General features: G+C 34.8%; 1 protein-coding gene across 1 annotated transcript in view; it reads left to right on the forward strand.

Moving 5' to 3' along the window:
- Positions 1-26,584, forward strand: part of BMAL2 (basic helix-loop-helix ARNT like 2) — a 65,699-nt gene extending 39,115 nt beyond the window's left edge. The window contains exons 4-15 of the mRNA XM_033118606.1: positions 267-343; positions 1,568-1,660; positions 3,769-3,883; positions 4,918-5,061; positions 11,614-11,851; positions 12,281-12,387; positions 12,544-12,694; positions 13,955-14,013; positions 14,791-14,899; positions 19,299-19,377; positions 20,747-20,855; positions 22,071-26,584. Coding sequence (XP_032974497.1) covers positions 267-343; positions 1,568-1,660; positions 3,769-3,883; positions 4,918-5,061; positions 11,614-11,851; positions 12,281-12,387; positions 12,544-12,694; positions 13,955-14,013; positions 14,791-14,899; positions 19,299-19,377; positions 20,747-20,855; positions 22,071-22,207 — 1,418 coding nt within the window. The 3' untranslated portion in view covers positions 22,208-26,584. The remainder of the gene's footprint in view (positions 1-266; positions 344-1,567; positions 1,661-3,768; positions 3,884-4,917; positions 5,062-11,613; positions 11,852-12,280; positions 12,388-12,543; positions 12,695-13,954; positions 14,014-14,790; positions 14,900-19,298; positions 19,378-20,746; positions 20,856-22,070) is intronic.
- Positions 26,585-26,849: the final 265 nt, after the last annotated feature.

Consider the following 26,849-nt stretch of genomic DNA (forward strand, 5'->3'; position numbering starts at 1 on the left):
TTATAGAGAGCTCTGACTGTCTGCACATTTGAACATAAATGAATAAGTAGTTTCAAAAATTTACAATCTAAAAGCAGGAAATTTTAATCTAGTAATGACAGAGAAAGAGAACGATTACAGAAGAGGTCTTAGGATGTGCTAACAGAGAAAATACCATCGCTATCACTATCTCACCAGTTGCAGCAGCAGCATAGCTAATGTTCATTTAGCACTTACTATATTTTCATCCCTACTGAATTTTCAGTAACTTTTTGACTTATTTTTAGGTACGACAAATTTTTATGCAGGAGATAATTATCAGCCTTCATTTATTCAGGATGAGCTCAGACACTTAATCCTTAAGGTAAGTAAAGAAATATATTTGTCTAAGTTGTATTTGCCCTTGCAATTTTATTTGAATGGGAGGCAGATTTGTTTTGGTTTGCTTCTTGTTGTAAATGTACAGGACTCTATTACACCAAGTTTATTTTAGCGTCAAAATTTAAGTTAGCAAGTAATCATGTCTTATTAGTTTCAGCTAATGAAAGTAGAGGCAGAGGATAGGCACTTTCTAAAAAAATGGAGCAAGCATTGTCTTGAATGTGACCATGTCATTGACTCATCCTGCCCCCAGGAGGTACTAAATGTCTTGATCTTGTGCTATGCCTACTGGGCTGTAAGCCAAAGTATGACCAATCAGAAAGGTTCTTCATATATATTTCTGTCCATTTTTCTTTTAACTTTTTTGAAAAGCCCCTCTTTTATTTGAACAGCCGAATTTAAATATATTCCTGATAGGAATATAAAGGATTGTTTTGCAGACAACAAAAGATTTTTAAAGATAGTGAAATTACAGTATGCTTTGGAAGCTTGCTCGCCAATCTTGAACTGTTTTTTCAGCCATAACTTAACATAGCCTCAGTTATGCCCCTTATAGAACGTACCCGTCGATTTCACCTCATGTTTGTTTCCAATTAGTAAACATTAGTTCAAGAAATATCAAGTGAGGTGCCAGACTCATCCTGTGTCCATACATACCATTTCCATATAGTTTGCTTTACAGGGGATTTACTCTGTAGACCTTATGGGAGTAGCTGATTAAAATTTTTTAAATTTAGTTTTGAATGATATCATTATCGAGTGATAGCTTATCATTATTCAAAAAAGTGTAAAAAGGTGTACAGCAAAATATTTTCATCCCTTCCTCATCTCAGTCTGTACATCTTTCCATCTCAACATATCCATAGTCTGTCATTGTTATTGGTGTGTTTTGATATCTTCACACAGTTTCTGTATGCAGTAGGGTAGAATTTGGTGTAGGTGATTTTATATTAAAAAATATTTCAAGTAAATGTTCCATGGCTGAACTTCCCATATCAAAAACATTAGTGTAGACAGTCCAATTTGATGTTCTTTTAAAATCTTTTTTATATATCTCTTAAGAAAATTTCTTAAAATTAATTTTGCTAGATCTATGACCACTCTTTTAGTTTTATTGCTACAGTAATTTCCTCAGTGTCTGAATGTGTGTGTATGAGAAAGACAGATGATATTTTAAAATATTTACTTTTATATTTTTAAATCCTAGATTGCAGAAGGCTTCCTATTTGTGATTGGATGTGAAAGAGGAAAAATTCTCTTCGTTTCTAAGTCAGTCTCCAAAATACTTAATTACGATCAGGTATCCAAAACTGAGGATATCTTCCACACTATGTTTAGTTTTTTTTTGAACAAACATATTTTGAAACTCTCTTTCTGAACCCTTTCTTCCACTGGGCTGTGGGATTATGTTCACCACAGGAGAGGTGAAAAAATATTTGGAAAGAGTGTAGATTTTTATTACTGACAAGAGTGTTCACTTCCTGACCTTTAGCAACTCATTTCATTTTCCTAAACCTCAGCTTCCTCTTATGTACAAACTGGAAATGATGATTAGTCCAGTCTCTCAGGATGGAAAGACTGAATAAACTCTCATATTTGAGAGTGTCTGAACAATATTAGTCACTCTTCTCTGTTTCAGCCAACAGACAGCAGTATTACTAATTTTAAGTTATATAATATATGAATGGCATTCCAACTTTTCATCTACGCTCTGGCAACAAACTCTGAAATACATCTTCTATTTAACAGGCCGTGTAATTGCTGTACCTCTTCATTTACTGAACACCATTTCATTTAAACTAGTTGCTTAAAAACTATAGCACTGAAAGTTATCCAACAGAATGAATAAACTAGTACCTGTGTTCTCCTTTTTAGAAATCAGATACCCCAAAGATTTTATCTTAAATAATGCCCACTAATTTCAGCCTATATTTTCCCAAAACTTGAAAATTTGAAGAGATATAAGGTATTCATAGATAAATAACAAAGATATTATGAGCCTGCATTCAGAAGGAATGAGAACCAAGTAAATTATGTAGGTAGATATAGCTGGGGGCACAAAAGCAGGGCAAGACTTGATTTTTCTATCTTCTAATTAGAAATGGAGAACATCACACACACATACACATGCACTAAAATAATTGACAATTCGAAGTAGCGCTGCAGTTCCAAATTAGGGACATGGAATCCAGTTCCACTGGGCACTGACTTCGCATTTCAGAGACCATTCAAGAGACTCACTGACTGTTCTGGAGGGCTTTGGGATCTGGTGCAGGGTCTGGACCCCAGCTTTTCAGATTCTGAAACCTGATTTGCTCTAAAGCAGAGTTCTGGACAGACTTATATTAACCAATTACACAATAGACGGATGTATAAATCAGATTGCCAGGTTTTTTGTTTGTTTGTTTTTTAGTATGAGATAACTGACTGCCATGCAATCCAGGCTCCTTGTACCATCTGGTCCTTTTGTTCTATCTTCTATAGCAGGGGTGTCAAAACTGCAGCCCGCGGGCCAACTGCGGTCTACAATCCATTGTTAATTGGCCCGCAGCAAATTCCAAAAATATATTTAGTTTACTTAAATAAACCAGGTGAGGCCATACGTACTTCACCTCGAGTGAGTGGCCCGGCTGTTTGTGTATTTTACTGCATGTGGCCCTTGGTGAAAAACGTTGAAAAAAGTTTGGACACCCCTGTTCTATAGGAATGTCTACTTGGGTAATAAAGGAGTTCAGAAGACAGGTGATCACTGTGGGTCAGGGACGACTTCACATGCAAAGTAGAATAAGGAAAACATTTCAGGTTGAGAGAGGGAATCAAGGATGTCTAGGGAGTAAAAGACAGTTGGCTGGATTGAGTTTATAGAGAAGAGGTAATGAATTCCAGGTGATGAAACCATGGAACAAAGGCACAAACCTAGGAATGTTCTGTATATTAGGAGAAGTGAAATGGGAAGTAGGAGGTGTCCCAGGTTAGATTTTGTTTTTCAATAGTATGGCAAATCTCTGAGTCACACCATAAAACCACAGGTATTCTGTAACTTCCATATGATACGATAATTACTGTACTTTACCAAGGATAAAGTTTAAAGTAAATCATAATATGATTTCCAGGTAACATATATGAATGAGGATATTAACAAGAGTAATCAGAGTAAATAGAATATTAGAGGTTAGATATTTGTGTGATTTGTGTGTATCCACTATGGTGCTGGGTGCATCTGTTTTTTTCTATCTACAAGTATGACCCTACTTTTAACATTAAAATTAATGTCACACAGTGTAGTAGCTGTATCTTTGAGCTTAAGAAAATGCAACTTGAACGAAATAGTATTTATCATATGTCTGTATAAAGAAATGGAAAAAAATTATGGTACTGATTTTAAATGAATTTCTGCTTTATAAATAGGCTAGTTTGACTGGACAAAGCTTATTTGACTTCTTACATCCAAAAGATGTTGCCAAAGTAAAGGAACAACTGTCTTCTGATATTTCACCAAGAGAGAAGCTAATAGATGCCAAAAGTAAGTTCTCATTTTAGCATGCTTACCATTTAATGTAAATATAATTGTTACTTAAAAGTACAGCTGTACACTGTCAACTATAATTAAAAAAACATATAGTCACAGAATGTACAGTATAGGGAAGATAGTCAATGGTACAGTAATTACTATGTATGGTGTCAGATGGGTAGTAGACTTATTGGGGTGATCACTTTGTAGGGGTGTAAATATCTAATCATTATGTTGTTCTGAAACTAATAATAAAAATACAGCTGTACAATGTTTTTGAAAATTTATCTAATTCTGGTTTTATCAAGAGTAGAATTATGTAGTAAACTTTACAATCAACCGCAGTTTAAAAAAAAAATAGCTATAATAGAGAATGCTTGTATTCATACACATATAAAAACAAGAACTATATTCATCTAAAGATGCTTTGTTTGAGGAAAATATGATTGCTTCATGTTTGTTGTGTTTCATATGTTAATAAACTTTTTACAAGAAAGTATCATTTGGGATAAAAAAATTGCTGGAGTTTTCATTATTCAGTTATATTCTGAGAGATAATTATTCTCTGACATGGGTTAGGTCTATTCAGTATGAAACACCGTGTATAATTGTCCTTGGGAGGGGTAAGTATTCTTTCTTTTCTCCAAAAATACTTACCATCTCTGAAAATGCTTAGTGCCAAGTAATTATTTATAATACAAAGATAATGATGCTTTATGCCATTATTATTATAATTGAGATTTTATTTTTCATTTTTAAATTTTTATTTCATTTCAGTTTTATTATCTTTATCATGTACCTCCAGGGGGAAAAATAAAGAGAAATTGCAAATGTTTATAAGTTATCAAAATGATAGCTTGACAAATACATTGTTTTGGTAGGTTTCACTTCCTGGCATACTGTGCAATGATGTTAATTGCTTTAAATAGTCATTTCTCTTTTTTAATTTATAAAAAAAATGCAATAGATGACCAGAAAGTGTTAGATAAATTTCAATATTATTTGAAAATACTATTTTCTTCTTTTGCCTCCTTTTACTATGAAAGCTGGTTTGCAAGTTCACAGTAATTTCTACACTGGAAGGACTCGTGTGTGTTCTGGCTCAAGACGGTCCTTTTTCTGTCGGATAAAGAGTTGTAAAATCTCTGTGAAAGAAGAGCATGAGTCCTTACTCAACTCAAAGAAGAAAGGTATCATTATTTCGAAGTATCAAGTGATTTAAGGCATGGGTATAAAATTAATGTCCAAAATATTTTATGTACAGAAAAAATAAAATATATGGTCAAGGCAAATTATTGAGGGCAAAAGCACTTAAGGAAATAAGTTGTTTTTAACCAGAATTATTTAGATTAGCTGACCATATCTTTCAAATTTATCAAGTAATTACATTCTTTATTGCCCAAGATTTTAATGGTGCTGTTGAAATTGTAGTTTGGGAGCTATCAAATGGGGAAAAATTGGAAGATATGGAAACAAAACTTTTGTTATGAAATTCCTTACTAGTTTTAAAATATAAAAGTTAGGTCTTTTTTAAAAACTGCAATAGTACAAGAGCCTGGTTTGATTAATTTTGGTGAGCGTTTCTTTGGTTAAATATTTCTAGGTCTGTTTTCTTATGATTCTTTTATAGACTAGTCTTGGAGATATTTACATTGAAGTGGAAATGCTGGGTCATATGGTAGTTATGTTTTTAACTTTTTGAGGAACCTCCACACTGTTTTCCATAGTGGCTGCACCAATTTACAAAACTACCAACAGTGTATAAGGGTTCCCTTTTCTCCACATCTTTGCCAGCACTGGATATTTGTTGATTTATTGATGATGGCCATTCTGACAGGTGTGAGGTAATATCTCACTGCAGTTTTGATTTGCATTTCCCTGATGATTAGTGATGGTGAACATCTTTTTATATGTCTATTGGCCATCTGTCTGTCTTCTTTGGAGAAATGTCTATTCAGGTCCTCTACCCATTTTTAAATTGAATTCTTTGTTTATTTGCTATTGCATTGTATGAGACCCTTATAAATGACATCTGATAATTAAGTTCAAGAACTCATCCTAGGAAATAAATATCTGTTGTTTAAGCCACCCTGTCTGTGGTACTTTGTTATGGGAGTCCTAGCTGGCTAAGAGAGCAAACACGTTGGATCATTTTCATTGTAGCATAATTCTAATCAGAAGTAAATCTGAAAAGGCTCTGCAATGGGAACCAAAGGAACCTGGGCCTTGCTGAAAATAAATGTAAGTTCATCAAATGGGCATTTTACAATTTGGCTTGAAATACAGAACTGCAAGTCACAAATCAGTGGTGTATGATTCTATCATGTGTGGACTTGCTCTTCTTTCTGTCACCTTAATTTTTCATTTTGGTTTTTGTGAAATTCTAAGACAGCACATGACTGAATGTATGTATCTTGGAGGATTTTTCTTAGATATGGGAGTCCAAGTCAGTCACTGATGATAATCTTGGAAGTATTAATACTTTCTGTGTCTGGTGTTTTAACACTTTGCAAAGATGCAAAAAGGAAAGTGACATGTTCTCCATGTAACTGCATGGTACTGTTATATTTTGAAGCAGTGTTGTGAATTTTGAATTTTAAGCACAAACACATGTGTATAGTCATTCTTGAAGAATGTAATAATTAAACTTTAGTTCTTCCATGTGGTTTCTAAAAGGATTTTTTCATTATAAGTTTCAGAGATTTATAGAAGAGGCAGGGAGTATTTCTTTCCTTTGAAATAAATATTGATAATCTTACTGGAAAAATACAGATATTTCCAGAATATCTTTCAAATGGTCAATTACAACTGATTTGTAGTTGAATTTTGTGATGAGCTAAAGGAGCTGACTATTTTTAAGTCCCCCCCAATGTTCCAGGTTCTCATTCTAAGCTCTGCCTCACAGTAGGCTTTAGGACAGAGTAGAATGGGCCTGGGCTCTGAATTCAGCAGGGTTTTAATGGTCTGCCGCTTAACAGCGGTGCAACTTCAGGCAAGTTCCTCTCAATGTGTGGAAATTAGGTGTTAAGGGCTGAATAGTGTTTCCCCAAAATCACTTGTTGAAGCCCTAGCTCCCAGTGTGACTGTATTTGGAGTCGGGACCTTTAAAGAGGTGATTAAGGTTAAATGAGGTCATAAGAGTGGGGTCCTAATCCAGTATGCCTGGTGTCTCTTACGAAGAGGGAGAGTCATTTGGAGTACACACAGAACACAGGCCATGTGAGGACACAATGAGAAGTCAGCTGTCTACAAGCCAAAAAGAGAAATCCAACCTTGATCTTGGACTTCTAGCCTCCAGAGCTGTGAGAAAATAAATTTCTATTGTTTAAGCCACTCAGTCTGTGGAATTTTGTTATGGCAGCCCTGAGAGACTGCTACAATGGATAGAATATAGCACCTCATGGGAGTATGGTTAGGATTACATGTGGCTAATATTGTGCTTGGCTCCTACTGAGCACTCAATAAATGGAAGCCATTATTTGTGGCTCAAAAGGAAGAGGAAGAAAATAAAAGCAAGAAGAAAATTAGTAATTATTTAAAATCTATATGGCAAGCACTTTGCATAAGTACCTAAATTAATCTACATAACAATCCTGTGCAAACTGCCCTTCTGTCTTGCAAATGAGGAGACTAAAACTTTAAAGAGGTTATGTAATTTGTCTAAAGTCATACAGAAAGTGGCAGAAACAGGAGTGGAGCTTTAAATCTGTATTCTTTTCTCCTGTGCCATGCCACCTACTAGAGTAGCTTCCTAGATGCCAAAGATTATTAATGAAAGAGATCCATTCTAAATGATTTCTCTCGTAGACACAGTGAGGGGCTTGGCTTCTGTTGTAGAAATGTGTTCCTGCCCACACATGAATGTTCACTCCCACATCAAGCTGCGGCACACAGATGCCTGCAGTCAGAATCAAATATCTTCTCCAAAAAGGACTTTTTAATCTACTCATGCCCTGGAACCAAGTATGCACTTAAGTCTCCAGAGCTTGCGCCAAAGGCATGGGGCCGATTTGGCCTAAGGAATGGTAAGGGCATGTGTTAATCAGTATGACCCTTCCTGGAAGTGCCTGGTTTGAGGAGAACTGCATGCAGACAGACATGTAGACAGATGCCTGGACCAGGATAAGGTAACTGCAAAATGGAACCCTGATTTGTCACATGGGTGACTTCTCATGTGTGAGATCAGTTTGTATTCTAGTTTAACCAAGCAGAGTGTTGTCAAATGGAATAATTATATTTTGCATATAGTTGCTACTAAATTGTTCTTTCCAGTAGTAATTAGCCAATGTAATTGACTGTTTTAAGACCACTCCCTATTAATGATGAAAATTAATAAAGGTGTTTTTCTTCCCTTTTACCATATGTTACATTAAATTTTCAAACTATTTTTAAGAGTATTTTTTAGAGCAGTTTTGGGTTTACAACAAAATTGAAAGGGAGGTAAAGACATTTCCCATATATTCTTGGCCCCCACACATGCATAGATTCCGCAATTTTGAACATCTTCCACCAGAATGGTATTATTATTATTATTTTTTAACCAAGGATGAAACCTACCTTAATATATCATAATCACCCAAACTCCATAGTTTACCTTAGGGTTCACGCTTGGTGTACATTTTGTGAATTTGGACAAATATGTAATGATGTATATCCATCATTATAATATACAGATGATCTTCACTGCCCTGAAAATCCTCTGTGCTCTGCCTATTTGTCTCTCCCCACCACCACCCCGGGCAACCACTGATCTCTTGTCTCCCTAGTTTTGCCTTATTTACATTTAAATATAAAAGGATAGTAGAAAGCAGCCCTTTTAATGCTAATTGAAACTGAATTTAAAATTTATGAAAGGCCATTGGCAAGATTAGCCATGAGTGACAACAGCATGGCTTGAACTGTGCAGGTCTACTTACATGCAGATTGTTTTCCGATAATTACTGTAAATATATTTTCTCTTATGATTTCTTAACATTTTCTTTGCTCCAGCTTATTGTAAGAATGCAGTACATAATACATATAACATGGAAAATATGTGTTAATTGACTTGTTTGTTATTCATAAGGCTTCCAGTCAATAACAGGCTATTAGTCAAGTTTTGGGGGAGTCAAAACTCATATGCAGATTTTCGACTGAGGGGTTGGGGGATGGGGGGAGGGGGGGCCAGCGCTCCTAACTCATTGTTCAAGAGTCAAATGTACTGTTCTCGCTCATGTTGTATATGTTTGAGATATTCTGTAATAAAATGTTTTTTAAAAATAAGCGACATTGACATTGAAAACATTCCTACCCTGATTCTAACAGTGATGTCATGGATTCAAACTTTGAAAAAGCTTCTAAGATAGGGATAAAATTACTCACATATATCAACTTGTGAAATCAAAGGCTGATGAAAGACTGCTGTCAAATATCTTAGACAATTCTTAAGTTTATCTTGGTAAGATAATCAGTAATGTAGTAATGCACCCCAAATCCATTGGCTTCTTGTGCAAGTGTGGCAGATGCTGTCAGTACCACATGACATATCCTTTCAACACCTACCATTTCAAGGGCATGCCACCTGGTTTCCAATGTCTGATACCTGTTCCTCTCTGCTTGACCTCTTTTTCTGGTCTTTGGAGATAGCTCTGCTTATCGGGGTTGATTGTGGTGCCATTAAACAGGATAGGGAATAAGTGATAAAGACATGGTTTGGGGTTGGAAGAGATAATGACTTGTAATTTAAGGCATCTGTGGACCATGAAGGGGGTGATGGGTGTTCAGGGTTGAATACAAGGTCCTATGCATGGCTTACAGGAGCTAAAACCTACCTGTTCCCCGCTTTGGTCTCCAGTTCCCCATCGCAGACAATGCATCAGCCACATTGGACTGCTCTCTCTTGACTCTTGGTTTGCACTGGTTGTTCCCTCGTCTGATGGGAACACCTTTTTGTATCCATTCCCCTCCAAGCAATTCCTTCTGTGACAGAGCTCTCACTGTGATAGAGCTCTCACTATCATCAAATAGCAGGGCATTAGTGGTTCAGAAAAGGAGTTCTGGAGCCAGCCTGTCTAGATGTAAGCCTTGGATCCACCTTTCCCTGCTATGACCTTGGCGTTAACTCTCAGATTCCTAACACAATGGGGATAATATTAGGACACCTCACAGGACTATTAAGATTAAGGGAATTATAAATTTAAAGCACTTGAGACAGAACGTAGCACACAAACTGTTCTATAAAACGTTGCTGTTACTATTAGTTGCTATTTTATAAGACAACCCATATCATCTTGTTTTTAAAAATCTTTTTAAAAGCATTGTTGTAATAACACTCTTACTAAATAGTGCTGATTTAAAACAGTGACAGTTCTGGTCTTTTCTAAATCTTATCACAAACAACTGTTTTAAGTAATTTTTACTAGACTTGTGTTCCTTCATTTTAACCTTTAAGTCACTTCTTTTGTGTATTTCCATCATCTGTAAACTGCCTGTCTTTTATGCCTGTGTTGCATTTCATTGTTTTCTTAAGCACTTCCTGATGTTTGAGCATATGGATTATTTCCAATTTTTTATTATTCTAGTTGAACCTGTTTGACAAGCTTTTTCCTATGAGTTAATTGCTTAGAATTTTTCTGAAAAATGAAATTTGAGTCAAATTTTATTGTCATAATACCTTTTATTATAAAAATCTCCACATGTTCTCTAAAATGTTTCTATAATCATATATCTATTAACCATTATAAGTGCTGACATAAGAAATTTAAGAATGTATTCATAATTATCCTTTAAACTTATGTATATAAATTATAATATACCAAAATTTTAATAAACTGAAAACAATATCTTTGTTTCAGTTTATTAAGAACAAGAGAGTTTAACTTTTTCTAGCAGATATAAATTACTGTATTTAAAAAAATTGACTTAGAAATGAATAATTAAATACTTATAGACCAGGCCAGCCCGGTGACTCAGGCGGTTGGAGCTCCATGCTCCTAACTCCGAAGGCTGCCGGTTCGATTCCCACATGGGCCAGTGGGCTCTCAACCACAAGGTTGCCAGTTCGATTCCTCGACTCCCTCAAGGGATGGTGGGCTCCGCCCCCTGCAACTAAGATTGAACACGACACCTTGAGCTGAGCTGCTGCTGAGCTCCCGGATGGCTCAGTTGGTTGGAGCGCGTCCTCTCAACCACAAGGTTGCCGGTTTGACTCCCGCAAGGGATGGTGGGCTGCGCCCCCTGCAACTAGCAACAGCAACTGGACCTGGAGCTGAGCTGCGCCCTCCACAACTAAGACTGAAAGGACAACAACTTGAAGCTGAATGGCACCCTCCACAACTAAGATTGAGAGGACAACAACTTGACTTGGAAAAAAGTCCTGGAAATGCACACTGTTCCCCAGTAAAGTCCTGTTCCCCTTCCCCAGTAGAATCTTTAAAAAAAAAAAAGAAAATACTTATAGACCTATTTAAACCTAAATTAAAGCAATCTGTTTATTTTTTGATGTAATACATAGTTCAGTTCCTGAGAAAAATAACCCACTAAGAATAAAGTTGTGATTTCTTTTTAAAGAAATTCTCCTTTCACATTTTAGCAGATTTAAAGAATATTTCGTAGCACATTATAATAATCATAAATGTCAATATAAGAAATTTAAGAATTTATTCATAAGGATTCAAATGCTTTGTAAACATTTTTTATCTTTTTTTCCAGTTTTGTTGGGATATAATTGACAAATGCTTTTTTTTTTTTAACTTTTGAATTAGATCATAGAAAATTCTGTACTATCCACTTCACTGGTTACCTGAGAAGCTGGCCTCCAAATATTGTTGGAATGGAAGAGGAAAGAGACAGTAAGAAAGACAGTAATTTTACCTGCCTTATTGCCATTGGAAGATTACATCCATATATTGTCCCACAGAGCAGTGGAGAGATTAAAGTGAAACCAACTGAATTTATAACCCGTTTTGCAATGAATGGAAAATTTGTCTACGTGGATCAAAGGTAACACTTATATGCCTTAATGATTAGAGTTCAGTGGGATATTTAAGGCTATTAAAATGTGGCTTAGCACTGCTGGACTTTTTTTTTAAGGCTTTAGAACAGGAAATAAAGTTTAAATGAAATAATGCTATGGATATCTGAGTTAATTTGTTGAAGCCAAAATGTCAACAGGGAATATTGAAACAGCATGGTCTGTGGCCACAGTTTTATTTGTGAATGGTAGAAAAAGCATACGTGGGACTGGGGGGTATCCCCTGAGGAGCCTCCCGCCTGAGTGTCCCTTCAGGTTTGCAGCTCTAATCTGCGCTGCCCATGGGTTATTCATCCCCTGGTCCATTTCCCTGCTATCCTGACCACTTACGGACCTACAGGAATCTGGACTGTAATTTGTTCACCAATTCTGAAGTTTATTTTTAATTTTAAAACCAGGACAACAGCAGTTTTAGGGTATCTGCCTCAGGAACTTTTGGGAACTTCTTGCTATGAATATTTTCATCAAGATGACCATAGTAATTTGACTGACAAGCACAAAGCAGGTATGCATTGAGTGGGGTAAGGTTTTGGTACTTTTTCACTGTAGCTTCAACTCTTAATTTCTCATTCCTGTGAAATCTGAAACTTGAATTAATCCTCATAAATTTGATTTATATAGTGGTAGACCATTATGCTGATTATGATCTTTTCTTGTTAAGTTCTACAGAGTAAAGAGAAAATATTTACAGATTCGTACAAATTCAGAGCGAAAGATGGCTCTTTTGTAACTTTAAAAAGCCAGTGGTTTAGTTTCACAAATCCTTGGACCAAAGAACTGGAATATATTGTATCTGTCAACACTTTAGTTTTGTAAGTAATTTTTTATGTTGTTAAGACCTTTTATTAATTTCAAATGAGTATCTTTGCTTCCCTTTTCTCATCTTTTTCAACTTTTAACGCTGTATGATTCTCTCGCTTTATATTGTAACTTGAGATTTTATATATGTATACGTATACCAGGGTGCCAAAAAGATGTATATACATGACTTGTATTCATCTTTTGTTATTGGTACATATTGAGTATTACACTTATTTATTTATTTATTTATTTATTTATTTATTTATGAGTATTACACTTTTAATACAACTTTTTCCTTTCTTAAAATGTGTATACATTTTTTGTCACCCTCTGTGTGTCATATATATATATATATATATATATATATATATATATAATAGACATTATATATATATATATAATAGACACACACACGTATATTAAATAATTCTTTCACTGTCTGTTGGCATTAGTTCTCATAATTAAGCTAAAAATTTGCCCTTTTTAAATATATTCATTTTTGCCCAATGTAAAATGTGATAGTAAAGGTATTTATTTAAGCATTTCCTTTCTACACTCCATAGTTTTGTCTTGTCCCTTCAATAAATGATGTAGATGTGGCTTTAAACTGTGTATCATTGTAAGAAATTGTTTTGTCTTCTTCATCATTTTTGCATGTACATGTTCTAAGCCTGGGGTACCACATGGGACCCTGCAGGGGTATTTGGCTGAGTGATGAGCAGAAATGCAGCCCAAGCACTGCTTGCCAAGTCCTGGTCTATGACTGTCAGCCTGAACGAAAAGCCAACTTTTCCTGATTTGTTCAATATGCTAGCATGGCCCTATTCTAAGTATTATTCATTTTCTGTAAGTTTTTTATTTTAATTGCTGTAAGGTTTCATCAAACCAGTTCTATTTCCTTATCTACAATATTTAGCAAATAAAAAAAAAAGCCCCCAAAGCGTAGTACCTCCAGCAGTGTCCCCTGTTACCCATTCCAGTAACCCTTATCTTCTTATAATTAGTATATGAACTGAGAGTTTGTAACTTTGAGAACTTGTATTTTATAGGGTCATTGGGCATTAAGTACTTAATGTATTTTATAGGGTCATAGGGCATTAAGGACTGACCACATTAATACCTTGATCTCTGGTGCTGACATTAGCAATATGTGCATATAAAACAAATGGGCCAAGAATTGACAAATCAAATACACAGAGCTTAATGTAGTTATGTTTACAATTTCCTTCATCTTAAAAAAAAAGAAATCTCATAATGTTTCTTAATTCTAGGGGACATAGTGAGACTGTAGAAGCATCATTACTTCCTTGCAGCTCTCAATCATTAGAAGGTAAGGTAAGCTTAGTTTGAGATGATGAAAACTTACTACTAAGACTGTTATTATTATTAAGTTGCCATCTTTTTCTGTCTTGGAGAGGGAAAAATTGCAAGGTGAAATTGAAAAGACTTCTATGAGTTGAGTTATCTTCCGCAGAATTCCCACAATACTTTGGTCACTTCCATTATAATCTTCCATTGTATTGCAATTAGTTGTTTGCTCACCTGGCTCACCCCTGGACTGGACTGTGGGTTCTTTAAGACTAGGAATGGTGTTTTATATCCCTTATCTAACCCTAAGCAGCTAACATATATGCACATGTAGTTCCTTGTACTTTATGGCACTCAATAAAGTATCTGTTGGACAAATTAATGCAAAGCTTTAAGGGGAAGTGTTTGCTTATCTGTGTCAGCCTTTCACCATAGGAATATTTTAACGTATCACTTGTTTAAAAAAAAATTATTAGGGAATATTAACAATAAAAGTAGTATTGCTTTGGCTTTATTGTGGACATTAAAGTGAGAAGGAACTATCTGTACCAAGGGTTAGGTCATGAATGTACCCTCAGTGATTTTCTACACATTTGATTCATATCATTCTTCAATAAACAAACCGTCATGAATTATGTTTATAATGCAAGCAAGAATGTTTCTAACATTTTAGGATGCAGCTGGTATATTTCTTTTAAAGAGAGAAATAATAAATATTTAAATTGAAAGAAAAATATTAAGCAAAGTTATATACTTTTTTAAAGTACTAGATTGAAGTTTTCCTTTTGTTGTTATTTAGAATCCTCCAGACAGCCTTGCATTAGTGTGCCTGGAATGTCTACTGGAACAGTACTTGGTGCTGGTAGTATCGGAACAGATATTGCAAATGAAGTTCTGGACTTACAAAGGTAATGTTTGATTGCTGCAGATATCACAAATACAATTATTATACTTACAAAACCAATATTCAAAAATCAGTAAGCTTCCTATATGCAAACAATAACAAGTTCAACAATACAATGGAAGATAGATTACCTTTATGGTAGCAACAAAAAAGATAAAGGTATTTAGATATACATTTTTTCAAGAAGTATTCAGAACTGTATTAAAAAAAAACTTCAAAATGCTACAACGGTAGTCAAAAGATGAATAACTTTCTAGTTATAAGTTGTTTTTCAATAGGAAGACTCAATAAGGATATCAGTGTTCCTTAAACTAATCTATGAATTCAGTGTGAGTTCTGTCAAAATACCATCATGTGTTTGTTGTTTTAGAATCCAACACATGATACTAACATATCAGGATAGCTAGGAAAATTCTAAAAACAGAAGTAATAGATTGAAACTAACACAGTCAGATACTTGATTTATAAAGCTACAGTCACTAAAACATTTCAGTACAAACAGATTAATGAAAAAGATTTCACAAGAAACTTAAACACATATGGAAATTTATTACATAGTAAAAGTGGCATTTTAAATCAATAAGGAGAAATGAATTAAATAGTTAAGAGCATTATAGTAACTCTATAACCATTTGGAAAAAATAAAGCTAGACCACAACTTTATTCTTTATACTAAAATAAATTTCAGATAAATCAAAGAGTTCAAAGTAAAACTATAAAAGTATTTCAAGAACACAGGTATGGATTTTTATAATCTGAATTTGGAAAATCATCACACAAAATCCAGAATTCATTAAGAAAAAAGTAGGTAAATTATATAAAAAACTCACAATTTTAGCATAACTAAACAATGTTAAAATATAAACTGCAGAAAATGTGTGTATTTCATGACAAAATGGACTAATAATTTTAATACAGTAAGAGTTTTATAGTATAAAGAATAGTTATTAAACTTTATATAATAACCTTAATCTATATAAAACTTTATATATAGTATAAAGAATAAATTTATTAACCAATTTTTAAAAATAGCTCAATAATAAAAAGTTGGAGAGTGGACATGAATAGAAAAAAATACAAATGACAAAAAAAACTGAAAATTGTGCACACAATTTTAATCACAGTTAAAAATATATATACAAACTAAATGAGATAACTTTTTTCATTTGGGAGATTGTCAAAGATTTGAAAATTTGATAATACTCAGTATCGGTGAGAAAATAATCACTCTTAAACTGTTTGTGGGACTATAAATTAGGCCAACTATTTTAGAGGGCAACTTGACAATACCTATCAAAAATATAAGTGTATATAACCCTAGACTCAGCAATTCTACCCCAGGGGCAAATAGTCTTACACAAACATGCAAAGAACAATACGGCATTTTTTTACAGTAGTGATTTAAATATTTAAGTATTTATCATAACCATAACTTGTTATGGCATAGCCATACAATGGAGTTTGCAACTTAAAATTAGGTAGCTCTGTTTATGCTAATATGTAATGACCTTTAAAATATATGGTTAATAGAAAAAAAACACAGGATTTGAAGAAAAGAATAGTATGCATAATAACCCACTTGTATTAGAAAAAAAGATGTAGATATGTGAATATGTGTGGACACAGGCCCATAATTGCCCATCTAAAACCCTTAAGACCAGATAGGATTTGAACTCAGAATTTCTTTGGATTTTAGAAAGATAGTGTTTTGGAATTCATTGTTTTAAGGGGTATATAAAATACTCCCAGAGAATAGTTACATCATGGGCAGCATCCCATAATCAACTAAATCAGTATTTCTGCAATGAAGTATCTGCAGATTAAATGGTAAAATATCTGGGAAAAGAGGGGAAGAGTTTGGAGTATATACATTAAACAAGGTTGGGAAAGAATAATGATTGAAACTGGTGAGTGAGATTTTATTATATTATCTACTTTTATATCTGTTTGAAGTTTTCCATAATAAATGCTTAAAAATATTTTTTTGGAGTGAAGTTTTGTAAATATTTATAGTAAGTAGGACAAAGTGGGATAAAAATAATTGGCCTCATAATTTGCTGAGTTGAGATCAATTCAGATTTTGCTGCCAAGTAACTATGGAAAATATTTCAGTTTTCAAGGAGGTTTGGATTTTGGAATTGTAGATAAGGAACCTATATAACTCCATGATCTATAACAATACAAGATATTTGTTCAGACTGTTCAGAATTTGTTACCTCTTATATTTGGAACTAGGTATCTGGGGTGGGAGATGTAGAAAAGAAGAAATATTTGCTTTTTATATTATTTTTGTGCAGTTTAAATTTGTTTTTAAATTGAAAATAGTTTAAATTGGAAAAAAATCACATTGAGACATTTGTCATGTCTTGATGGACACCTGGGGCGCTTCCACATTGTGGCTGTTTGTGAATAATGATTCTATGAACATGGATGTACAAATATATGTTCTAGTCCCTGCTTTCAATTCTAATTCTACCCAGAAGTAGAATTACTGGATCATATGATAATTCTATTTGTGATATTTTGAAGACCTGCCATTCTGTTTTCTGTAGTAGCTGCACCATTTTACATTCTCCACCAGCAGTGAGCAATGGTTCCAACTTCTAGTGAATGCTTGTTATTTTCTTTTTTCTTTTTATAATAGTCATCCTGATGAGTGTGAAGTGGTATCTCATTGTGGTTTGGGTTTGCATTTCCTTAATGACTAGTGATGTTGAGAATCTTTTCATGTACTTATTGGCCATTTGTGTATCTTTTTTGGAGAAGTGTCTATTCAGGTCCTTTGCCCATTTTTCAATCGGGTTATTTTTTTTGTTATTGTTGAGTTGTAAGGGTTCTTTAAATATTCTCGATATTAACGCCTTGTCAGATCTGATTTGTAAATATTTTTCCCAATCCATGGATTGCCTTTTCACTCTATTGATAGTGTCCTTTGATGCACAGCAGTTTTCAATTTTGATAATTTTGACTATATCTATTCTTTTGTTACATGCGCTTTTGGTATCATATCCAAGAAATCATTGTCAAATCCAATGTCATAAAGCTTTTTCTCTAGGTTTTATGCTGAGAGTTTTATAATTTTAGGTCTTACATTTAGGCCTTTGATCCATTTTGAGTAAATTTTTATATGTAGTGTAAGGTAATAGCCCAACTTCTTTCTTCTGCATGTGGATATCCAGTTTTCCCAGCACCATTTGTTGAAAAGACTGTCCTTTCCCTCACTGAATGGTCTTGGCATCCTTGTTGGGAATCATTTGACCATATATGATGGGAGAACATTTTAATAGGAGTGGAAATTGAGCCAGACATTGACAGCTGGGTACCATTAGAATGTTTGGGATGAAGTAGGGAAGGCATTTATATATGGAGGGACCTCAGTCAATGTGTGGAGTGAGTGGGAGAAAGCATGGTGGTTTCAGAGAATAATAAGGAGACTTGATTGAGAGAGAAGCTGGGTTGCTGTGCTAAGTGGGGAGTCTAACTAAGGTGAAGTCAAATAGTAGAAAGACACAAAGAGCAGGTTTCTGCCGAGTGGACTACTATGAAAAAGCCCATATTTCAAAAGATTAATCTGGTAGTGAAGCACATGGGGGAAAGGGTAGTTTTCATCTTCAAGCCAAGGCCAAGTGAGAAGGTGATGGTTTTAACCATGAACCATAGAATGGGAAAAGCCAGCCAAGTTATTCACATTGACTGTCTTGTGAAAAATTCCCAAGACAGGCCACTGATCTTTTCTTTTGTTTTCCTACATAATTCATTTCATTTCTGTTTTAATTTCTCCCTCTATAATTTCTTTTCAACTGCCATCTTGGGAATGCATAAAGACATAAAGTTATATTTATGCCATTATGTGTTTCACATAATCGAGCATTTAATAATATATGGTACTGTCAGTTTTACATATTTAAGTCTTGTGAAGAGGTTAACGATCAAAGTGTCATTATGTGTCTCATTAATTGTGTCCTTGGGGATGACCTATTACAGGAATAATGACACATTTTCTCCTTAAAAGTTGCAGAATGTTAGGAAATCTTTCTGTACTCTCAGTTCTATTCGGTATCTAGATAAGGAACTGGTTCTTGATGTGAATGTCTGTTTCAAACTAAGCGTGTTGTATTATTCTGTTACTTTGCTATGTGCTATATTACAACAGGTAACGTAATTTACTTACTGGCTTTTACCTCAGAGTTTTTGGTTCCTATTTACTATGGAGTGTTTTTCAGCACTCTATAGTCAAAAATAAGTCTGGCACAGAGCAAGTCAGTCTGTTGTGAAAACTGTCATGATATTCAGGCTCACGTTCCTTCACTGTATTTTTATCAGATTATGACATATTCAGAGGAGAAAATTACTTTCTAAAAATATGTAAAGAGAGAAAATGTTTTATGTATCACTTTTTAAAGGTTACAGTCGTCTTCATCCATTGGCGGTTCAAGTGCATCAGATTTAATGAAGGATACTCACACTATAAACTGCAGGGATGTAAGTACAATCAGAAGTAATAATATTCATGAAATAAATGAACAATAAAGTGTGCTCCTTGATGATTATTTCTCCTGAGAAAAGAAGCCATTCTATAATGAACTCTTTTCTAGTTAGTCTTTGGTTTTTAATAGGCAATGTAGAACAGTGGCTAAGAGTGAAGCTGCTGGAACCATACTACCTGGGTCCAAATTGTGACTCAGACACTTCCTGCTGCTTAACCCAGTCTTGTTATTTAAACTCTGTGACTTGATTTCCTCATCTGTAAAAACAGGGATAATAATGACACCTATTTCTTGGAATGGTGTATGAATTAAGTGATTTAATATGAAAACAAACAAAAAATAGTTCCTGGTAAACATCATGTGCTCAATAAATAGTAGCTATTATTGTTGTTGTTATTTTAATAGAGTCCAATTCAGTGGATTAAATATATTCTTTATGGTCTGGGAAAAAAGTTTAATATAAGCTGCAAGATAAGTATTACATACTATTTAATTCAATTGAACAAATACTAGTTATTTGAAATACATTGCTGCATATACAAAAATGACTAAACATAGTGCTAATATCTGGAAGACTCACATACAATATAACTCTAATGTAGCCCTGACAACGAAAAGCTCTAAAGTAGGTCTGTAGACTAAGTGGTGTAAGAATATAGGAGGAAAGAGAAATTAAATCTGACCAGGGACAAAAGGGAACTTGCAAATATATTTTTACATAAATATTATGTCTTTTGGTCTAGTATTTTTAAATTTTACTGATACATTTAGCAAATGTTTATTGAATACTCATTTTGTGCCAAGCTATATGCTAGAAACAGGGGTTAAGTCATTGTAACAAAAATCTCCAAGTAGTGTACATTATACAGGCATTCTACAGATAAAGTACGTCAACTTAAAAACATAGGTAAATGATTTCTTATTTTGATGAGTTACGTTGAATATGAGATTGTTTGGCCTTTAACTGTGTAACAGTATAATAACTTTTTGGTAAAAGCTTCTGGTTTCATCTATTCCTCACTCTAAAGCAATATTTCCCATTATGGTTTCACGTGGGATATAGTCATTTTTTAAAAACTGAAATTGGTTATAAACTTTTCTTTCTTTATCCAAAACGTTTTCTTCTAGTATGTACGTTCAGCATTGGTTATGAAGAACGTAGGCTTTGGAGTCAGGTAGACTTAGGTTAGAATTATAGTTCACGCGGAGTGCTTAAGCACATGGTACTTAGTAAATGCCAGCTGCCATATTGATGATGACAGTGATGGCACTGCCACCAAGCCCATGTTTGATAACTGCTAAGAAGTATTTAATTCAATTCTTTATTATTATAAATTTAATTCTTTATTATTCTGTCTTTTCAGATGTCAAATAAGGAGTTGATTGCACTAAGTCTTTCTGAAATAGGGGAGCTAGAAGCTACAGTGCAAAACCACAGCACTGTTGCCCCACACAATCACGAACCACTCCTAGGTAAGTTTTTTTTTTTGGCAACTGCCTGCCATTTTGGTTTTCCAAAAACCTCTTCTTAATCACTATATTTGCAGGCACAGGAGATTTCTAGAGCAGCAAACAAGTTGAAAACTAAGATTTTTTCCATTCAAAATTCTAAATACAATCATCATACTCTTGATTTTAAAAGGCATGTTACTTAATATGGACCTGTCATTCAAAATTCAATCATCAACTGAATCAGTTATAGGTATTGTTCATACATACAATTTAAATAAAACTAATTTCTACCTAGGAAGAAGTGTCCATTCTCAGGAATTCAAGAATGTTTTAAAGGGTATCAATCATAAAATGTTTAAGATGTAATTATGCATGTCTATGCCAAGTCCAAATCAAGTAAATTGAAATGACACAGTTTTATACCCCCCATAACTGACACGAATCTACTGAAATTTATGTTAAACAAAACTTGAAGGAACCTAGATCATCTCAAGTTCTATTGCACTTTTAAAGATATCTAGAAAACTTTGTTTAATCTGTAGCTATGTTTAACCCTTAATTTCTAGAACATCTTCCTTATCTCTAACCTAAATCTCATTTCCATGGCCCCTCTTTGATCCTTCATCAATAAAAAATCTGGTTACTTCCCTTTTATGAGTATTTCAAGGTTTTAGAAGATGATGCTTTTGTTTCAGCCTTCTCATTTTTGGGTTAAATAAATACGTAGAATTTTTTCACAAGTCAGATTAAAGTAAAATTTCTCCTTCCAGTCTGTTCCTGTTCTCTCTCTCTCTCTCTCTCTGACTCTTTCTCGCTCTCTTTCTCTCTCTCTCTCTCTCTGTCTTCTTTCTCTGTCTCTCTCTGTCTCTGTCTCTCTCTGTCTCTCTCTCTGTCTCTCTGTCACACACACACACACACACACACACACACACACACACACACACGCAAACCCCAAACTCTAGCTTCCAACTTTCTAGGAGTCTATACCTTTTCAGGCTATTTTTTAGACTAGCTCACTTATGTGTATCAGGTGAGTTAAGTACAATTTATCTGACAACAGATTGTTATAAAAATAGGTGACCCACTTAAGAAATTATCAGACTTCTGCAATTTAAGATATACAGTTTGTCCTCAAATATACATTGTGTGGTATTCTAGTCTTATTTTGCCTTTTTGATGATAATCGTTTGTTAACCTCCAAATGTCCTTACACAGCCCTGTATTTTAATTCTGTAGGTGATGGTGCCCAGTTAGATTTTGATGCCCTGTGTGACAATGATGACACAGCCATAGCTGCCTTCATGAATTACTTAGAAGCTGAGGGGGCCCTGGGAGACTCGGGGGACTTCAGTGACATCCACTGGACACTCTAGTGTTTGATTAACTCCAAAAATGAGAAATGTTTTAAAGCATTTCATTTACAAAGAACTGTATATTCTTCTGTACTGTATTGATACTGTTTTTATCCTTCATTCCTATCAACGGTCTACCAATTTTTATAGATTTGCACCTTATTTTCACAGAGGTATGGGGAAATGTGATGTTTTCCTTCAAATAGAACTTCTCAGAATTTCCTACAGACCCCTTTACTCAGTGAACTGGCGCTAAATCCACTAGTTGCTATTTTTTGCTAAAATATTGCTAACCAAGAGTATTGTATACATCATGTTTTGGTTTTGTTTTTACTTTTTGGTGCAGTTTTTTTGAGTATAGGAAATTTAATATATTGGCATTCTTCCTTGTGTCTAAGATTCATGTGTAATTGACTTATAGTAGATTTGTGTAATTTGGAACATTTCCATTGCTTGTATATTTCCTTAACTGAGGATAGGGCTTACATACGTTTTAAGAAATGGTGAGTACTTGAACATTTAAAGGGACAATGTAGTTTATAGTCACGATCACAGTGAAGACTATATTTGGTCTTTGTAGACTTGGGCAAGTACAAAGCCCGCATATTTATGTTGAGCTCTTCAAGATGGATTTTAAATGAGATGATTTTTTAATATTTAAAACTCAGGAAAAAAAGTTGATAAGAGTTTCAACTTTGCTTACAGAAAAGAAAAGATTTGGGGCCCTAGATCTTGGTGATTAACTTTTGCATATAGGTATATAAGATTTACTCTTACTATAACCATTCAAGATTTTCATTATAGATAGAAAGTTTTTTGATGCTGAAAAGTGTGTCGTAACTGATTAATCTTAGAAGAGGAAACAGACCCAGGAGGATTAAATGTCTTGTGTAAAGCCAAAATGAAATCCATATCTTTTTAAATGTTTAATACATATAAACCAGTTTCTTTCTACACATTTGGGAAAGCAGTGGTCTCAGTGGTTAACTCAGCCAAGAACTAGTGGCCTTCTAGATTATTAGGCAATTACAGTTACCTATTGCCTATAACCAAAGGCAATTATACACATTGGAAATACATTAAAACCATGAGGCGATGAAAAGAATTTAAAAACCACACCCTTGACATGTCCCAGACCCAAGGCCCTATGTCCCCAAGATCCAGGGCCCTGTATCCCCAAGGTTGGCATTGGCCATGACCTTCCTCATAAGGCCCCTGAGCATGCTCCCTGGGGCCTGCTGCAGAAATTCCCGTCTTAGCCTCCCTTCTCCCAGGACTCTGCTCCTGGCTGCTTCAAATGCTTCTTTTAATCTTTTTTTTCTTTGCCTGTGTTTGCAATTACTTTTCACTAATGATTTGGAAATGGCCTTTTTATTTTGCACGTTTATGGAGGAAACTTAGGAGAGTCCATTTTTAACTCTAAAGGGAACTTTTTTCTTTAAAACTTACTAGGAAAGCTACTGATGCTGATGGGCTTCATGGTTAGTGGAAAACCTGTGTGGAAAGAGTGTGTTCATTCCTCCTATACGTTTTCCTCTTTTACCTGCTACTAAACAAGTGAGCCTATATACCTGTTTCAAAAGCCATAAAAAAAAATTTTTTAAAGAATTTAAAAAACAATTTACTAGCCATAATTAAAAATTTCGAGGGCATTTGTTAACCAGTAATTAATTCAGAGGTGGTTCAAATTGAGTGCAAGAATTAAGAATATTTAAAGTACCATATGTATACCTACCATTTTGAAGATCATCCTTTTAATAGGTTTAATAGGTCTTTCTCGTTTACTACGTATGTTCCCATAAGTTCTATTTGGGCCCCTCAAATGAGAATAAGATAGGCTAGGAAACTAGTGGGGAAAACCTAAGGCTCAGATGTGGGGTTCACTTCCAGTTCTCTTTCTCTGGATGGTTCTATACCTTTCCAGTAGATTTCCCTCAGAGCTTCTCACCAAAACAAAGCATTATTTTGATCTTGCATATTTTTTCAGGCTGTCAGTAATAGATTGAACTTCCGTCAGATGTGTTAAAGGCAACATACCAACAGGCAATAACCAAAAGCAGATGTTCCATTCAAACGTGACATTTGCAGTGGCTGGGTGGGCCAGGATATATTGACACATTGTCCTCTTGAGCCAATACAATGTTCCAACAATGTCAGAGGGTCAACACCACTCCTGGCTCTGACACTTTAGGTCTCGAGACATCCAGGTTTAGAATAAACCAAAGAAATCCTACAAGATGGGGGACACTGGTTTGCAGCAGCCTAAGCATGATAGTGAAGTCTGAGGAAGCATGAATGATCACATCTGTTCTCTAAGTCGGCAGAAGGACCCGCCTACAAACATAACACCTTGGGCGTCTGAAGCATTGCAGGTAAGGCTTGGCCTCCAGAATTGACCCATGCCAATGGTGGCAGGATAGGTCATTGTGGCTAGGTGGTCTCAAGGGGCAAACCTTTATGATGCAAGGATCTGAGAGGCAGAGTTTCTAGAGGCAAGCCACTGCTGTCTTGCACAGCAACAGTTTTTTCTTTGCAAGAGGAGGAGTTATTGCATAGACCTGTTGACAGATAACCAACAGAATGCTTTGATCCTGTAATAACCTACTCTAGTGTTTTTCTCTAGATCCCCTTACCCTTGACCCAGAATCCAATCCACCCATTGCCTAATACTGTAGCTCTCCCAAGTTTAGTGTTTTCATCAAAATGCATTTATTTGCATTTGATTACGACTAGGAGTGGCAGATATTTTTATGGCTTACTTGATATTACGTTTTCTCCTACCAGTTATTTCTTGCATTTTGGTGAAAATATCTATACATCGAATGAAAGCATCATAAAAAGAGTACTCTAGTTCTCTTTTTCACTCTAAGTATTACCTATGGTAATGTAGTGGCGTAGGAGGAGTGCCTAGAATCCGGAGCCCACGCAGCCTAAATTTAGCTGTGTGACTACAAGCAAGCCATTTACACTCCATACCTCAGTGTTCTCATTTGTAAAAAGAGGTTCGATCTCTGAGTTTACTTCCAGTTCTGATTCTGTGATTCTAATCCACAGAACTTGAGCATTCAGGTTAGACTATAGAAGTGTGCTGCTGGCCACTCTGGTAACCACTAGCCACATGTGACCATTGAGCACTTGTAGCTAATACAAATTGAGATGAGCTGTACATATAAATTGCATATCAGATTTCAAACACAAAATATCAAATTAACAATTTTATATCGATTACATGTTCAGATAATATTTTGGATACACTGAATTAAATCAAGCGTTAATTTTTACTTTTCTAATGTGGCTCCTAGAAAACTTAAAATTACACATGAAGCACATTTTATATTCCTATGATACGATTCTGCCCTAGAACGTTTTATTAAGTGAAAATGATTGAAGTAGACCAAAGGTTATGCTATGAGTATGATACTTTCCTCCAAATGCTGTGGTTTAAAAAAAACAATTGTGTATTGATCCTTGATTTTGTACAATCAAATAACTGAACCTCTAGCCATGTATAAAATTTAAAACTTTTTTGAAACTAGTAAACTCAAAAATGTGATCAGATATTTTAGTATAGGATGATACCCTGAAACAAAATAAAACTCAAGGTATATGTTGATACAGTACGGTACTCACTAAATTTGGAAATCCATTGAGAAACAAAAAGACAAACAGGAAAATGCAAAATAGAGATTTTTGGTAAATAAATGGGATTAAAGTATTTAATTACAGTGTCACCATGGGTAAAGGTTGTATTCGAGTCTTATTCTTTGAGGAATCTCTGTAGAGTCTAGGGCATAGGTAGATGAAATAGCGCTATCTAGTTGTTAGACCAGGTTTAGTAGTGTCCAGTTTCAGATCCCATTCTAAAGAGGTATCAACCACTCAGGTGGGTCATTGGTTGGCTCTGGAATCGGAGATTCAGACTTGCCAAGCACAGAATTACAGGCAAAGCAGGGCTGACATCAATAATCAAAAGCCATAAAGAAAAACTGCTAAGTGGCCAGTAGGTGTCACTTTTCCATTTCTACAGTGCTTTGTTTTCATTAGGTTAAGTTTTCCAAGTTCCATGAGACCTAGGAGAGGCATTTATCACTTGTGTGTCTAGAATACGTCTGCTTCTCTGGTATGGGTTGTTTATGGGAAATGCTTCTTAAGTGAAGATCCTTCCACATAAAAGTTTGATTTAGGGAACTTTCTAGATGTAGCTCCAGCAAAAAGCCGACCTCATAAAGAAAACCTATCAACATGGACTGTGTTTTCTCAACTCATTTGAGAGTGTATGGTGTGTGCATCACTGTTCATACATCCTTTAGATTTGTCTTTTATACACTTTTTAGCTTTTTCCAGTTCACTGGCACTTGTCTGTATATTGGTATTTTTTAAATTTTGTGGTAAATAATGAAAAGAGTGAAATTAAACTATATTTTATAATAATAACTAGTTTGGAGTTTTTTATTTATTATTAAAATTTCCCCCCAAAATATATCCTTCATTGCTCTCTAAAGTGGAAACATAAACTAGGTAGAAGATCTAGTGTTCTGAAACGACTGGACCGAGAGGTACACTGAATTACATCACTATATACATTTTTAGGTGTGTTCATTGGGGTATGCTAACTGCTGTAACAACTCTAAAATCTCAGTGGCTTAACCCAGGAAAGGTTCTT

Source organism: Rhinolophus ferrumequinum, chromosome 10, assembly GCF_004115265.2.
Source record: "Rhinolophus ferrumequinum isolate MPI-CBG mRhiFer1 chromosome 10, mRhiFer1_v1.p, whole genome shotgun sequence".
Lineage (NCBI taxonomy): Eukaryota > Metazoa > Chordata > Mammalia > Chiroptera > Rhinolophidae > Rhinolophus > Rhinolophus ferrumequinum.